Below are 14,611 nucleotides of genomic sequence, written 5' to 3'. Positions count from 1 at the left end.
TAGTTAGTTTGTGGACAACACAAAATTAGGAGGGTGCTGAGAGTGAAGGTAGATTACCTGCAGATTTTGATAAATTAGGGAAGTGGACCACGTGGCAGATGGATTTTTAATATATAGTAGGTAAGTGAGAGAAGGTACATTTTGTAAAGTTAAGCCAGTATAGGACTTATAATATGGATGGTAGGCCACAAGGGAGTGCAGTGGACCGAGGAGTACAAGAGCATAGCTCGCTGAAAGCAGCATCAATGGTAGACGACGTGGTGAAAAAGGCATTTAGCATGCCGACCTTCATTAGTCAGGGCGCTAAGTATAGGTGTTGAGACATTATATCACAGAAGTGTAAGTTGCTGAAGTCATTGGTGAGGCCACATTTGGGGTACCACGTACAGTTTTGGTCACCACGTCATAGGAGAGAAGTGGTTAAGTTGGAAAGAGTACAAAAAAATATTGAGGATGTTGCCAGCATAGTGGGTCCGAGTTGTAAGGCGAGGTTGACGAGGGAAGGTCTCCATTTCCTTTGGCATAGGAGAATGAGGGGTGACCTTGTAGAAAAGTTTCAATTATGAAAGGTGTAGATAAGGTGAATGATAACAATCTTTTTCCCAGGATAGGGAAGTCCAAAAATAGGGGTTATAGATTTAGGGTAAGGAGGGAAAGATTTAAAAAGGACCCAAGAGGCAGCTTTATCACACAGAGGGTGGTGAGTATATGGCAAGAACTGCCAGTAGAAGTGGTTGAGGCAGGTATAGTGTATCATTTAAGAAGCATTTGGAGGGGAGGTGACGCAAGAGGGATATGGGGCGAACACAAGAAACAGAGATTAGTTGGGTAGACACCATGGTCAGCACAGATTTATTGAGACAATAGGCCTCAATCTGTGCTATATTGCTCTGTGACAAAGATGGAAAGTACTTCATGAGAAATTTCTACCCAATAGTAGCCACAAGCTATTTCATTCTTCTTGTATATTACCTTCATTTTCTAACTACTATGAAGAATTCCTTATGAAATAAATCACAAAATATTTATCGCTTACCTTCACAAGGCAGTTCTTGTGCCCTGGGACAGAACCATGAATGTAAAGGATGTTCTGTTTTGTGTTTACTCTCCATACCTACAAACACATAAGCAGCCCAGTAAACTACTATCCGTAACAGGAATAGGATAAGCAGAAGCAGAAGAGATTGACACGTGCAAAAATATCTTTCCATCAAACTACTTTAGAGAGTTTGTTTTGACAACTAAGAAACCCTATTTACTAGTTACTGACATTTGGAGACTACATAATTTTCTATTATTTCCATCTAGCCGCCACTCACCCCCCCACCTCACCTTCAAGCCTCTTAAAATGTTCTATAAAATTAGGGAAACTCATACTGCAGTATTAAATCCGGACTATGCCCATTAAATATGGTTTTTCTTATTTATCAAGACGTTTCAGAGTTGATAATTTGGACCTTAAGGAAAGTATGAACGAAATAGGTGCATTATGTGACACTATTCACACACTGCTTCAAAGCCAATGAACTACTTTAATTGGATGTTATATTTCACCACTTGACACAAGAGAAAATGAAGATTATACACTACTTTGTATAAAGTAGGCAGATCTTCGTCTCCAGAAGACATTAGGGTACAGGTGGCATTAGGGGAATCCACAAACTCCTTGATCACCATCATTGATTACTCGGTTTTATGATGAGAACACCTAACCATGGGGATTTACGTGTCCCAGACCACATAGTAGAATTTGATTTCCAGTCTATGGAGTACTACTCCAATAATCCTAACCCTACAATGTGCTAGCTGTGAAATTTAGGTAAAACTATTCTTCATCTGAATCTAATGGTGAATCTGTGGAATTCATTGCCACAGACAGAAGAGGCCAAGTCATCGGGTATACTTAAAGTGGAGGTTGATAGGTTCTTGATTAGTAAGGGTGTCAAAGGTTACCAGGAGAAGGCAGGAGAATGGGATTGAGAGGGATAATAAATCAGTCATGATGGAATGACGGAGCAGACTTGATGCACCAAATATCCTAATTCTGCCTTTATGTCTTGTGCCTTATTTGGTATATGGAATTACGCTACTGATCACCCACGATCTCAATGAATGGAGGAATAGGGTCTTGGGGTTAAAAAGCCCACCCCTGTTCCTGAATCTCAAGAATAATGCACTAAATAAAGTACAATAACATTATTAAAAAGTTCAACATCTAACCTTGAGTGTAGTAATGCAGAAAACCTATAGCAGTTGTAATTTCAGGAGGTATACTAAAAATTGTCTGAGACTTTTATCTCTTGTAAGCTTAATAGGCATCTTGGTTTGATCACAAGATAGCGGACAAAAAGTTTAAGAGATGTCAATCAAATGGACAATTTTCTTCCCCTTGAATTAATCATTGGGTAACCCTTCTCAGATTTAATCATAGTTCAGTAATTATCACCTTCAGCCCATGAGCCGTTCTGTAGATGTTCCCCATTCTTCCAGGCATTTTCTTCCCAGGAAAAACTCTAGCAGGATCCTGTATTCAAGGAAGCAAACATTGTTTGTGAGCAAGATAACAAATTAAGCATAAAGTTTAAAAATATATTCCTTGCACATAATGGCATACTAGTAATTATCTGGGACTATATAATACTCATTTAAAATTTTCACAGTATATTTGTATAAATATAATTTTTATAGAATGTTAATATCCTACATGGTCCTTAAAAAGAAAATGAAACCAACATTTAAACTGCAGCTACCAAGAAATTCACACTGCAATCCTGATTAAAATCCAGGCACAGATTAGGATATATGGGTGAATGAACATACCATGCCACATATTTATGCAACTCAATTTGTAAAGCAATCAGCTGAAAGTTCAAATATTGGTTGCTTACGGCATTGGATGCTGGATTGTTATTTTTAAAATTGGGTTTTCAAATTTAGAGAAATTTTATTGTAAGTGTCACTGTGGTTAATGTTAAGTTAAAGTAGTACAACTATCTGACAAAAACCAAGCACCCCCAAAATGAATGGAAAACAGTTCTGCTGGAATAAGAGTTTCAAGGGCCGAGTTGTTGAATCAGACCATTAATGGAACTGACTGCAATGTGTACAGTAGTGCTGGAAATACTGCACTAACAAATAACACTTACACCACCGGGGCCCGAAGCCCCTGGCCTTCGATGGGTTTTGGTTTGTCCATGAGTTGCAGGTTGGCCTTTAAATCCCCATCTCTTCATAACTCCCTGAAAACCTTTACCAATTCTGTAGGAATAAAATTGGAAGACAATACATTGCATACATGTTATCTCAAAGCTCAAGATCATAATTCAGATCTATTTTCCTAGGTTTTTGCAATGAAATAACACCAACTAAAATCTAGAAATACTAAATAGATGAATTCTAGTTTCAATTACTGGGAAGAATAAGTCATTGGAAACTACTTAAACCTTAGCAATTAAAATAACACACCAAGCAATAGCATTCACTGAACTTTCACAACTAGAGGACAAGAACTGACTGATTCTAGAGTTTCAAGGAGGATAGGTTCATTAATATGACAAATGAATATTCAATGTGTTCAATTTGGTTTATACATGATTGATTACACAAATTACAACAGGAATCCCTTGGTTATGTGTTCTTGGATGTTTGACTTCCACCTATAAAGAGTAATCAGTATTGGGAGATTTATATTTGGATTAAATCTTAGTAAAACCAAAAGAGGTTAGATGGTTACTTGCAAGATGTAATGGACTTTGCAAGTAGTAGGTTATGAGCAATTTGTTTTGTGTCTGAATTAGAAGGCCTCATTTGCCGATGAAAAATAATGTAAATTGGAAGACATAGCTTGAAGTGAAAACCTTATTTTGATGAAATGAAAAGACAGCATTCTTTTATTCACAACAGCTATGTATTCAACTATTTGAAGACTATTTTACAGTGGATCTTACCATATGCCAAATTGAAATTCTTTCAGACAGGCACCCAATTCTTTCTGGTCAATAATCAACAAAGTGAATTCTGAGCATGCAAATGATGAATTTTATGACTTTCATACTTTGCTTGCATTAATTCTGCTTGCACCACTTGTTAGTCCATTTACAGCAGACTGCTTAATGAGGAAGAATTCATTTCTAGAATTCTACAATTAGTGGCAATAGGAACAACACTGCAGTTTACTTTTGGTATCAAATTATGAGGTTGTAACTATTTCCCCCTTTCATCCTCATCTTATTCCTTATGATATAGAATGAGGCCATTTATTTGGCTCATCGCATCAGATGAACCAGATTCCCTCATTCACTTCCCTGCAACCTATTCCATCTCACATGCCTGGCAATCATGAAGGTAGACCAGTGAACGTGGTGTATATAGATTTTAGTAAGGCATTCGACAAGGTTCCCATTGGTAGGCTCATTCAGAAAGTCAGGAGGCATGAGATCCAGTGAAATGTGGCAGTATGGCTTCAGAATTGATTGCCCACAAAGCAGGCAGTGGTAGTAGATGGAACATATTTTACCTGCAGATTGATGACCAGTAGTGGTATGCAGGGACACCTGCTCTTTGTGATTTCCATAAACAACTTGGATGAGAAAGTGGAAGTGGGGTTAGTAAGTTTGCACACGACATGAAGGTTGGTGAAGTTGTGGATAGTGTGGAGGGTTGCTGGACGTTTCAGCAGGACATTAACACGATATTGAGCTGGACTGAGAAGTGGCAATGGAGTTCACCTCAGAAAAGTGTGAAGTGATTCATTCTGGAAAGTTGAATTTGAAAGCTGAGTACAGGTTTAATAGAAACATAGAAACATAGAAAATAGGTGCAGGAGTAGGCCATTCGGCCCTTCGAGCCTGCACTGCCATTTATTATGATCATGGCTGATCATCCAACTCAGAACCCCGCCCCAGCCTTCCCTCCATACCCCCTGACCCCCGTAGCCACAAGGGCCATATCTAACTCCCTCTTAAATATAGCCAATGAACTGGCCTCAACTGCTTCCTGTGGCAGAGAATTCCACAGATTCACCACTCTCTGTGTGAAGAAGTTTTTCCTAATCTCGGTCCTAAAAGGCTTCCCCTCTATCCTCAAACTGTGGCCCCTCGTTCTGGACTTCCCCAACATCGGGAACAATCTTCCTGCATCTAGCCTGTCCAATCCCTTTAGGATCTTATACGTTTCAATCAGATCCCCCCTCAATCTTCTAAATTCCAACGAGTACAAGCCCAGTTCATCCAGTCTTTATTCATATGAAAGTCCTGCCATCCCAGGAATCAATCTGGTGAACCTTCTTTGTACTCCCTCTATGGCAAGGATGTCTTTCCTCAGATTAGGGGACCAAAACTGCACACAATACTCCAGGTGTGGTCTCACCAAGGCCTTGTACAACTGCAGTAGTACCTCCCTGCTCCTGTACTCGAATCCTCTTGCTATAAATGCCAGCATACCATTCGCCTTTTTCACCGCCTGCTGTACCTGCATGCCCACTTTCAATGACTGGTGTATAATGACACCCAGGTCTCGTTGCACCTCCCCTTTTCCTAATTGGCCACCATTCAGATAATAATCTGTTTTCCTATTTTTGCCACCAAAGTGGATAACTTCACATTTATCCACATTAAATTGCATCTGCCATGAATTTGCCCACTCACCCAACCTATCCAAGTCACCCTGCATCCTCTTAGCATCCTCCTCACAGCTAACACTGCCACCCAGCTTCGTGTCATCGAATGGCGAGATTCCTGGCAGTGTGGAGGAACAGAGGGAAATTGGGGTCCATGTCCACAGATCTCAACCCAAGTTGATTGGGTTGAAAGATGGCATATGGTGTGTGGATTTCATTAGTTGGGGAAATGAGTTCAGAGCCACAAAGTAATGTTGCAGTTCTATAAAACTCAGGTTAAAGGGCACTTGGAATATTACATTCAGTTCTGTATGCTTCTTTATAAGGTTGTGAACCTATGGCATACATGCCCGAGATGACATGCTGAAAAGTTTTGTTTGCACATGTTATACAGTACTTGATTCTTTAAACTTTAACCATAACAAAAATATACAAAATAATTATCTATACTGATAAATGAAGCAGTGAATGATTTTTCAGAAGCCGAAGGCAGAGAGATCCTTTTAAAGGAAGCGTATCACGCCGGCTTGGCACCAGCTACACAGTTGTGAAAAGACAGGACACAGGAGGATACATTTTGACATTGTCACAAGACCTAGTGTATACATCAGTATTTGGACAGTAAACATAAAATAAAAAAACATAAAATTAAATAGAAATAATTTTTCAATTGCCTTTTTAGAAGAATAATATCAATAATTTTGAACAGGTTTTCTAAAATGCTTCCTTTGTTTCAATCAGTTTCTTTTATATATTTATTCATAATAAAACATTGAATACACATAAATAAACAGGACTCATCCTTTTTCCTTAGAACAGTCCATAATTATTGTTAATAATTCAGCAAAGAATGTTATTGATTACTGAAAATTACCATGGTATGCAAGAGATTTTTTTTAAAGAAGAGATTATAGCTAACTCGGGTACACACTCTTAAAAATGGTCTGCCACCCCTGCCCAAATGTTGCAAAATTTCCCCAAGGCAAACAAAAACTACATCAAATAGATCTCAACTGCCTATTTCACTCATTTGCAGATACCTTTATCCACTTTTTACACTTTAGCTTCACGGTTAAATCATTAAGTTAATTATTAAGTAGCTGTTACTCTTGCTATTAATTTAAGTCATAAGTTTTTCTTTTAAGTGCTAGAATTTACTATGGCTTCACCAGTTTTTCTTGCTCAAACCCATACACAGCTACTGAATATAAAATGTATTATGTGCTTAGTATAAGTCCCAGAATATATGAACACAAAGTAAAATCCTTTCTAAAAATGAAAAGTTGCCACAAATCACTTAGAGCCCAAAGTTCGTTCATTATGTGCTGTGTCAAAGCTCAAAGTAAACAACCCAAATTCTAAAAAGCAGCAAGTTGAAAATGAGATGTCTTATTCTGTAACATGTTAAGATAAAAGTATATTGTGCTAAGGAATACCTATATATTTATATATATTTATATTTTGGATAGAGTTTGCATTTGCAAAATTCCCTATTGACTTTCTGCAGGGGGCAATAGTGGGGAGCAAAATAGAGTGTGGCAGCATGCAGATTAGTAGATAATTACAGCTACCAGCGAACTTGAGGGAGATGCAGCTGTTACGTGTAATGGCATAATCATAATCCAAATCTTCACCCTCGAGGTCAGCTCAACTGGAAGATTAGCGAAGGAAGTGACATTTAGTTCACAGCAGAGAAACAGCTGCTGTAGCGTTTCTTCTGTACAGTAAGACAAAGAAAGGATGAAGGAACAAAAGAGTATGTCCTTGAGCATTTACTGAATGAGCTTTACTTTGCTTCAAGTTACCTAGTATGGATGCAACTTTTGCTCAGTGCATTAATTTGCAGTACTCCGAAAATTAAGCTTGCTCTTTTAAATGTAATGATGTTGACAAGAATAAAATATTTTGTTAATTTGACCGCCTATACCCCAATCTAGAGAGAAGTACAGTATTGCATATACTTGTTAAAAGTCAATTAAAATTGGGTTACTGACAGGAACTGAAAATTATGATTTCATTTAGTAACAAGCCTCTCAGTTGCATTAATCACATTTTCTGATGCCATCACTCACAAATAGTTAAAGGAATAGTAATTAAATGTTAAAGTGCTGCATGATTTTATTGGTTCCATTTGTAAATAAGCAGATGAGTTTGCACTAAATCGTGGCAGCTGAAGAACAAATTGTGCTGGAATCACTAACCCCACAGCAGCTACCCTATTCCAGAATCTTGCTTTATTTGGTATTACTTCAATATTAACAATAAATTGAAATGTTGCTGTCAGAAAGCCATTTTGTCATTGTTCCACTGAAAGAAAGGAAGGTTTCCATGGAAATGATTATACCCGTGAGGTGAACCTCATCTTTTCAGATGTGACAAAACAGGATGGCGAGGCAGTAGTTTACTCCGCACATCCCTGCCTCCAATTTCATTTCTAAATTAAACAGCACATGTAGCCTGCCAATGAACTTTAGCCGAAGATTGAGAGTAATTTTTCTATTAATGTGATCCTGTCATAAATGTTGACAGGGGCATCCAAAAGAAAACGGCATACAACAATTCATGCTTTTTTCTTCTGCTTTAAAACTTAATAGGAAAATTTGTGAGAATAATTTGCTGTTCATATTTGATACACGAGGGTAACTCCATGCAAGTCATGGTAATGCAATCCAAAGGAAATACATAGATATCTATGAAGTGGATCACTTTAAGCACAACAATTGCTCTTTGTTTTAATGCACTCAACATCCTCTGTAATGCTTTATAATTCAATGTCATTTTTATTTCTTTCTTTTAATGCTTAAATTTGTTAAGAATATAGGACATTGTGTTTGCCCAGTGTAGCATTCACATTTTATAAATTTCTCAGGTACATCAGCAAGTGAAATAAAACTACAGATAGCATTAAATAATTCAAGATTACAAAGATGGAAAATATTTTTAGAATCATTCAGCAATGGTGGTAGTCATGTGGTGTACTGTGCCTGATCTTTAAAAGAGCAATCCAAATGACAACATTTCATAAGTACTACATTGACTGTGAAGTGCTTTTGGATGTCCCAAGGCCAAAGAAGATATCTAAATGCAAGTCATTTCTTTATTCAGTTGTAATTTTATTTGATGCCTCATAACACTCTTAAAACCTTTTATTCGCATTTCGTTGTTCTGATTTCTACGGTGTCTATAATCTTGAGAATGCATAAACTGAAGTCACGAATGACAACCGGTACACTTTTTTCATCCCTTCTGCTACAGAGCTATACAGCCCTTCAACCCAACTTGTCCCGCCAATCAAGTTACCCGCTTTTGGTGTATATTACTCTAAGCCAGCCTTTCTCAACCTTTTTGCCCTGGAGAAACTCATGAAATAATTTTCAGGTCTCAGGGAACACCCACATAAAAATTATTATATCCAGAGTTCACATTAGCGTGATCAGTAAGTTATACATATAATAATCCAAAAATAATACTCTTGAGTAGAGAATTAATTTTTAGCCAACCTTTCTTAAAAAAAAAGCAGGTAATTAAGCTTAGCCTACCATTACTATTGCTTTCTCTTTCGTAAATTTATTCAGGCAAACATTAAGTTTCTCAAATCTGGTTGAAACTTGAGAAAAACACACAGAGGCTTCACCTTCAACTGAAATGAAACAATGTCTATCCTTGTGCTTGATGCTTGTTAAACAAGAAAAGGTTTGCTCACACATGCAAGAAGTTGAAAACTGCAGCAAAATGTTCATGGCTTTGCTATAAATGGTAGGATACTCTTTTTTTCCACGGGAAGAACTTTTCCAGGGGCAGGTCAGTAAATCTCATCTTGAGTGCATGATCAGAGTGCAGCTCACAAAGCTATTCTTCTTCTCTCAAAGTCAAGTCCTCAGGCTGAACAGAAGATTCAGAGATAGGGCCCCTCACCCAGTCGTGCACTTAGAAACGTAGAAAAACCTACAACACAATACAGGCCCTTCGGCCCACAACACCGTGCCGAACATGTACTTACTTTAGAAATTACCTTGGGTTACCCACAGCCCTCTATTTTTCTAAGGTCCATGTACCTATCCATGAAGAGTATACTGAACAATACTAAACTAGGCATGACAACCCGCCTCAGAGTACTGAAATGTTATGTTTATCTAGTTATGTTATATGGCTCAGAATGTTGGAAAATATCTAGTAACAAGAAGAAACGAACTGAAGCAGCAGAGATGTGGTTTTTGAGGAGGATGCAAAGAATATCATGGACGAAACGAATATCTAACGAGGATGCCATGAACAGAGCAAACATAAAAAGAGAAGTAATGTATGAGAACATGAAAAGGCAACGTAACTTCATCAGACTTGTGGTTAGGAAAGAGGAGTTAGAATGCACGGTAATTATGGGAACCATTGAAGGGAAGAAAGCAAGAGGAAGACAAAGACAAATGATGATGGAGACAGCAGCCAGAGAACAGGAAATGAATACCAATGAACTGATCCACTTGACCCAAAACGGGAGTGTGTGGGCCATGGCAGTCAAAGCTCAAACTGGGCACGGCACCTGATGATGATGATGATGATGATGAACCTATCCAGGAGTCTCTTAAAAGACTTTATTGTATTCGCCTCCACCAAAGCACCTTAAAATTGTGTCCTCTCGTGTTAGTCATTTCAGCCCTGGGAAATGCCTCTGACTATCCACACGATCAATGCCTCTCATCATCTTATACACCTCTATCAGGTCACTTCTCATCCTCCGTTGCTCCAAGGAAAAAAGGCCAAGTTCACTCAACCTATTCTCATAAGGCATGCTCCCCAATCCAGGCAACATCCTTGTAAATCTCCTCTGCACCCTTTCTATGGTTTCCACATCCTACCTGTAGTGAGGCAACCAGAACTGAGCACAGTACTCCAAGTGGGGTCTGACCAGGGTCCTATATAGCTATAACATTACCTCTTGGCTCTTGAACTCAAATCCACGGTTGATGAAGGCCAATGCACCATATGTCTTCTTAACAACACTGTCAACCTGCGCTGCAGCTTTGAGTGTCCTATGGATCCAGATCCCAAGATCCCTCTGGTCATCTGCACTGCCAAGAGTCTTACCACTAATACTATATTCTGCCATCATATTTGACCTACCAAAATGAACCACCTCACACTTTTCTGTGTTGAACTCTATCTGCCACTTCCAGCCCAGTTCTGCATCCTATTGATGTTCCGCTGTAACCTCTGACAGTCCTCCACACTATCCATAACACCCCCAACCTTTGTATCATCAGCAAATATACTAACCCATCCCTCCACTTCCTCATCCAGATCATTTATAAAAATCATGAAGAGAAGGGGTCCCAGAACAAATCCCTGAGGCACACTACTGGTCTCCAACCTCCATGAGGAATATGTCGTGTCTATAACCACTCTTTGCCTTGTGTGTGCAAGACAGTTCTGAATCCACAAAGCAAGGTCCCCTTGGATCCCATGCCTCTTTACTTTCTCAATAGGCCTTGCATGGGGTACTTTGTCAAATGCCTTGCTGAAATCCATATACATTACATCTACGGCTCTACCTTCATCAATGTGTTTAGTTACATCCTCAAAAAATTCAATCAGGCTCGTAAGGTACAACCAGCCTTTGACAAAGTCATGCTGACTATTCCTAATCATATTATGCCTCACCAAATGTTCATAAATCCTGCCTCTCAGGATCTTCATCAACTGAAGTAAGATGCACTGGTCTATAAATTCCTGGGCTTTCTCTTAAGGGAACAACATTTGCAACCCTCCAATCCTTCGGAACATCTCCCGCCCCCACTGATTACGCAAAGATCATTGACAGAGGCTCAGCAATCTCCTTCCTCACCTCCCACATCAGCCTAGGGTATATCTCACCCAGTCCTGGTGACTTATCCAACTTGATGCTTTCCAAAAACTCCAGCACATCCTCTTTCTTAATGTCTATATGCTCAAGCTTTAAGTCATCCCTACAACCGCCAAGGTCCTTTTCTGTACTGAATACTGAAGCAAAGTATTCATTAAGTACCTCCACTACCTCCTCCGGTTCCATACACTTTTCCACTGTCACACTTGATTGGTCCTATTCTCTCATGTCTTATCCTCTTGCTCTTCGCATACTTGTAGAATGCCTTGGGGTTTTCCTTAACCCTGCTTACCAAGGCCTCTCGTGGCCCCTGAACTCCTAATTTCATTCTTAAGTTCCTTCTTGCTAGCCTTATAATTTTCTAGATCTCTATCATTACCTAGTTTTTTTGAACTTTTCGTAAGCTTTTTTCTTCTTGACTAGATTTTCAGCTGCCTTTGTATACCACAGTTCCAGTACCCTACCATCCTTTCCCTGTCTCACTGGAATGTACCTGTGCAGAACGCCATGCAAATATCCCCTGAACATTTGCCACAGTTCTGCAGTACATTTCCCTGAGAACACCTGTTCTCAATTTATGCTTCCTGCCTGATAGCTTCATAGTTCCTCTTACTGCAATTAAACCCTTTCCTAACTTGTTTGCTTCTATCCCTCTCTAATGCAATGGTAAAGGAGATAGAATTATAATCATCTCCAAAATGCTCTCCCACTGAGAGACCTGACACCTGACCAGGTTCATTTCCCAATACCAGATCCAGTACAGCCTCTTCTCTTGTAGGCTTATCTACATACTGTGTCAGGAAACCTTCCTGAACACACCTAACAAACTCCACCCCAACTAAACCCTTCGCTCTAGGGTCATGCCAATCAATACTGGGGAAATTAAAACCTCCATCACGACAACCCTGTTATTATTACACCCTTCCAAAATCTGTCTCCCTATCTGATCCTCGATGTCCCTGTTACCATTGGGTGGTCTATAAAAACCACCCAGTAGATTTATTGACCCCTTCCTGACCCTAGCTTCCACCCACAGAGATTCAGTAGACAATCCCTTCATGACTTCCTCCTTTAATGTAACCGTGACACTATCTCTGATCAGCAGTGCCACACCCCCACCTCTTTTGCCTCCCTCCCTGCCCTTTCTAAAATATCTAAAGCCTGGCACTCTAAGTAACCATTTCTGCCTGAGCCACCCAAGTCTCTGTAATGGCCACAGCATCATAGCTCCAAGTACTGATCCACGCTCTAAGCTCATCTGCTTTGTTCATGATACTCCTTGCATTAAAATAGACACATCCCAAACCATCAATCTGAGCGAATCCCTTCTCTATCACCTGCCTATCCTCCCTCTCACACTGCCTACAAACTTTCTCAATTTGTGAGCCAACCACCCCTTCCTCCGTCTCTTCAGTTCAGTTCACACCCCCCAGCAATTCTAGTTTAACCTCTCCCATTAGCCTTAGCAAACCTCTCTGCCAGGATATTGATCCCCCTCGGATTCAAGTACAACCCGTCCTTTTTGTACAGGTCACGCCTGCCCCAAAAGAGGTCCCAATGATCCAGATATCTGAATCCCTGCCCCCGCTCCAATCCCACAGCCACGCATTTATCCTCCACCTCACTCTATTCCTATACTGACTGTCGTGTGGCACAGGCAGTAATCTTGAGATTACTACCTTTGAGTCCTGCCTCTCAACTTCCTTCCCAACACCCTGTAGTCTACTTTCAGGATCTCCTCCCTTTTCCTGCCTATGTTGTTGGTACCAGTATGTACCATGATCTCTGGCTGTTCACTTTACCGCTTCAGGATATCGTGGACATGATCAGAAACATCCCGGACCCTGGCAGCTGGGAGGCAAACTAACATCTGTGCTTCTTTCCTGCATCCACAGAATCACCTGTCTGACCCCCTAAGTATAGAGTCCCCTATCACTGCTGCCATCCTCTTCCCTTCCCTACCCTTCTGAGCCACAGGAGTAGACTCTGGGCCAGAGATGCGGCCACTGTTGCTTCCCCCAGGTAGGATTCCCACGCACCCCCCCCCCAACAGTACTCAAACAGGAGTACCATTGGGCTACTCTCTAGTATCTGACTCTTGCCCTTCTCTCTCCTGACTGTTACCCACTTATCTGCCTCACGAAGCCCTAGTGTGACTACTTGCCTATAGCTCCCATCACCTCCTCAACTTTCCCTGACCAGACGAAGGTCATCGAGCTGCATCTCCAGTTCCCTAACCCGGTCCCTAAGGAGCTGCGGCTCGACGCACCTGGCGCAGATGTGGCCGTCTGGGAGGCTAGGACATTCCACATCTGATACCCAGTACAGAATACTAGCCTCACAGACATAATTCCTATTCCTATTCTTCACAAGTAACTTACCTCGCTTCCATCCATTATCGCCGAAGCCCCGAAGCTCTCCTACTCTGACTCCTTCTACCTTGTCGCCCACTCTATAAAGCTGTCTCCTTTTTAAACTCTTCCCGCTGACATCCACGCAACTGCAGAGTCGTGCCTCGATGTCAACACTTGCGTTGACAAGGAAGAGAAATACTGTTCAATTTTGTTCTGCAGTTCTTCCAGGTGGTTTTCAATAAGACTTGAGATATTCTGATATCCTTTCTCACTCTCAAGCCCAAGCAGTAGTGGACACATTTCAAGATTTCCTTTTGCAGCATGATTTTTCCAAAGATTCAGTTTCCTTTTAAATCCAAGAATCTTGTCACTTGAGGTCAAAACATTTTCTCCAGCGTCTTGCAGAGACTTGTTCAACTGGTTCACATAATGGAAAAATATCTGTTAAGTAGGCTAGCTTCTGCAGCCAATGGAACTATTCTGAATAACAGGTAGTATCTGGAAAACAGAACTATTTTTCATTTTGGATGCATTATGCCTGTTTGAATAATCAGAAACCTGTGGCTAGAATCATTTTGGATTTGATGGTACTTCAAATCTATTTCATAGCAGGAAAGAACTTTGAGATTGGCGGATGTCACTACGTAAATGTGAATTCTTGTCTTGAGTTCAGTCATAGCTCAGATTGGACATTTTCATCTTATTTAAAATAAGGGAGGCTGCTCTCCCACACGGTGGCACAATGGACATACATCTCTACCAAAGAAGGTTGAAGGCACTCCT

General features: G+C 40.2%; 1 protein-coding gene across 2 annotated transcripts in view; it reads right to left on the bottom strand.

The window, feature by feature from the left end:
- mrpl3 (mitochondrial ribosomal protein L3) overlaps window positions 1-14,611 on the bottom strand; it is a 58,902-nt gene that overhangs the window by 16,791 nt on the left and 27,500 nt on the right. For both annotated transcript variants that reach the window (XM_072283314.1, XM_072283315.1), the window contains exons 7-9: window positions 3,147-3,258; window positions 2,447-2,524; window positions 1,037-1,114 (exon numbers count right to left, since the gene is read on the bottom strand). In XM_072283314.1, coding sequence (XP_072139415.1) covers window positions 1,037-1,114; window positions 2,447-2,524; window positions 3,147-3,258 — 268 coding nt within the window. The remainder of the gene's footprint in view (window positions 1-1,036; window positions 1,115-2,446; window positions 2,525-3,146; window positions 3,259-14,611) is intronic.

The sequence above is a fragment of the Mobula birostris genome, chromosome 19 (assembly GCF_030028105.1).
Source record: "Mobula birostris isolate sMobBir1 chromosome 19, sMobBir1.hap1, whole genome shotgun sequence".
In the NCBI taxonomy this organism is placed as follows: domain Eukaryota; kingdom Metazoa; phylum Chordata; class Chondrichthyes; order Myliobatiformes; family Myliobatidae; genus Mobula; species Mobula birostris.
The sequence above is the reverse complement of the archived record's forward strand: the minus strand, read 5'-3'. Positions and strand labels throughout refer to the sequence as shown.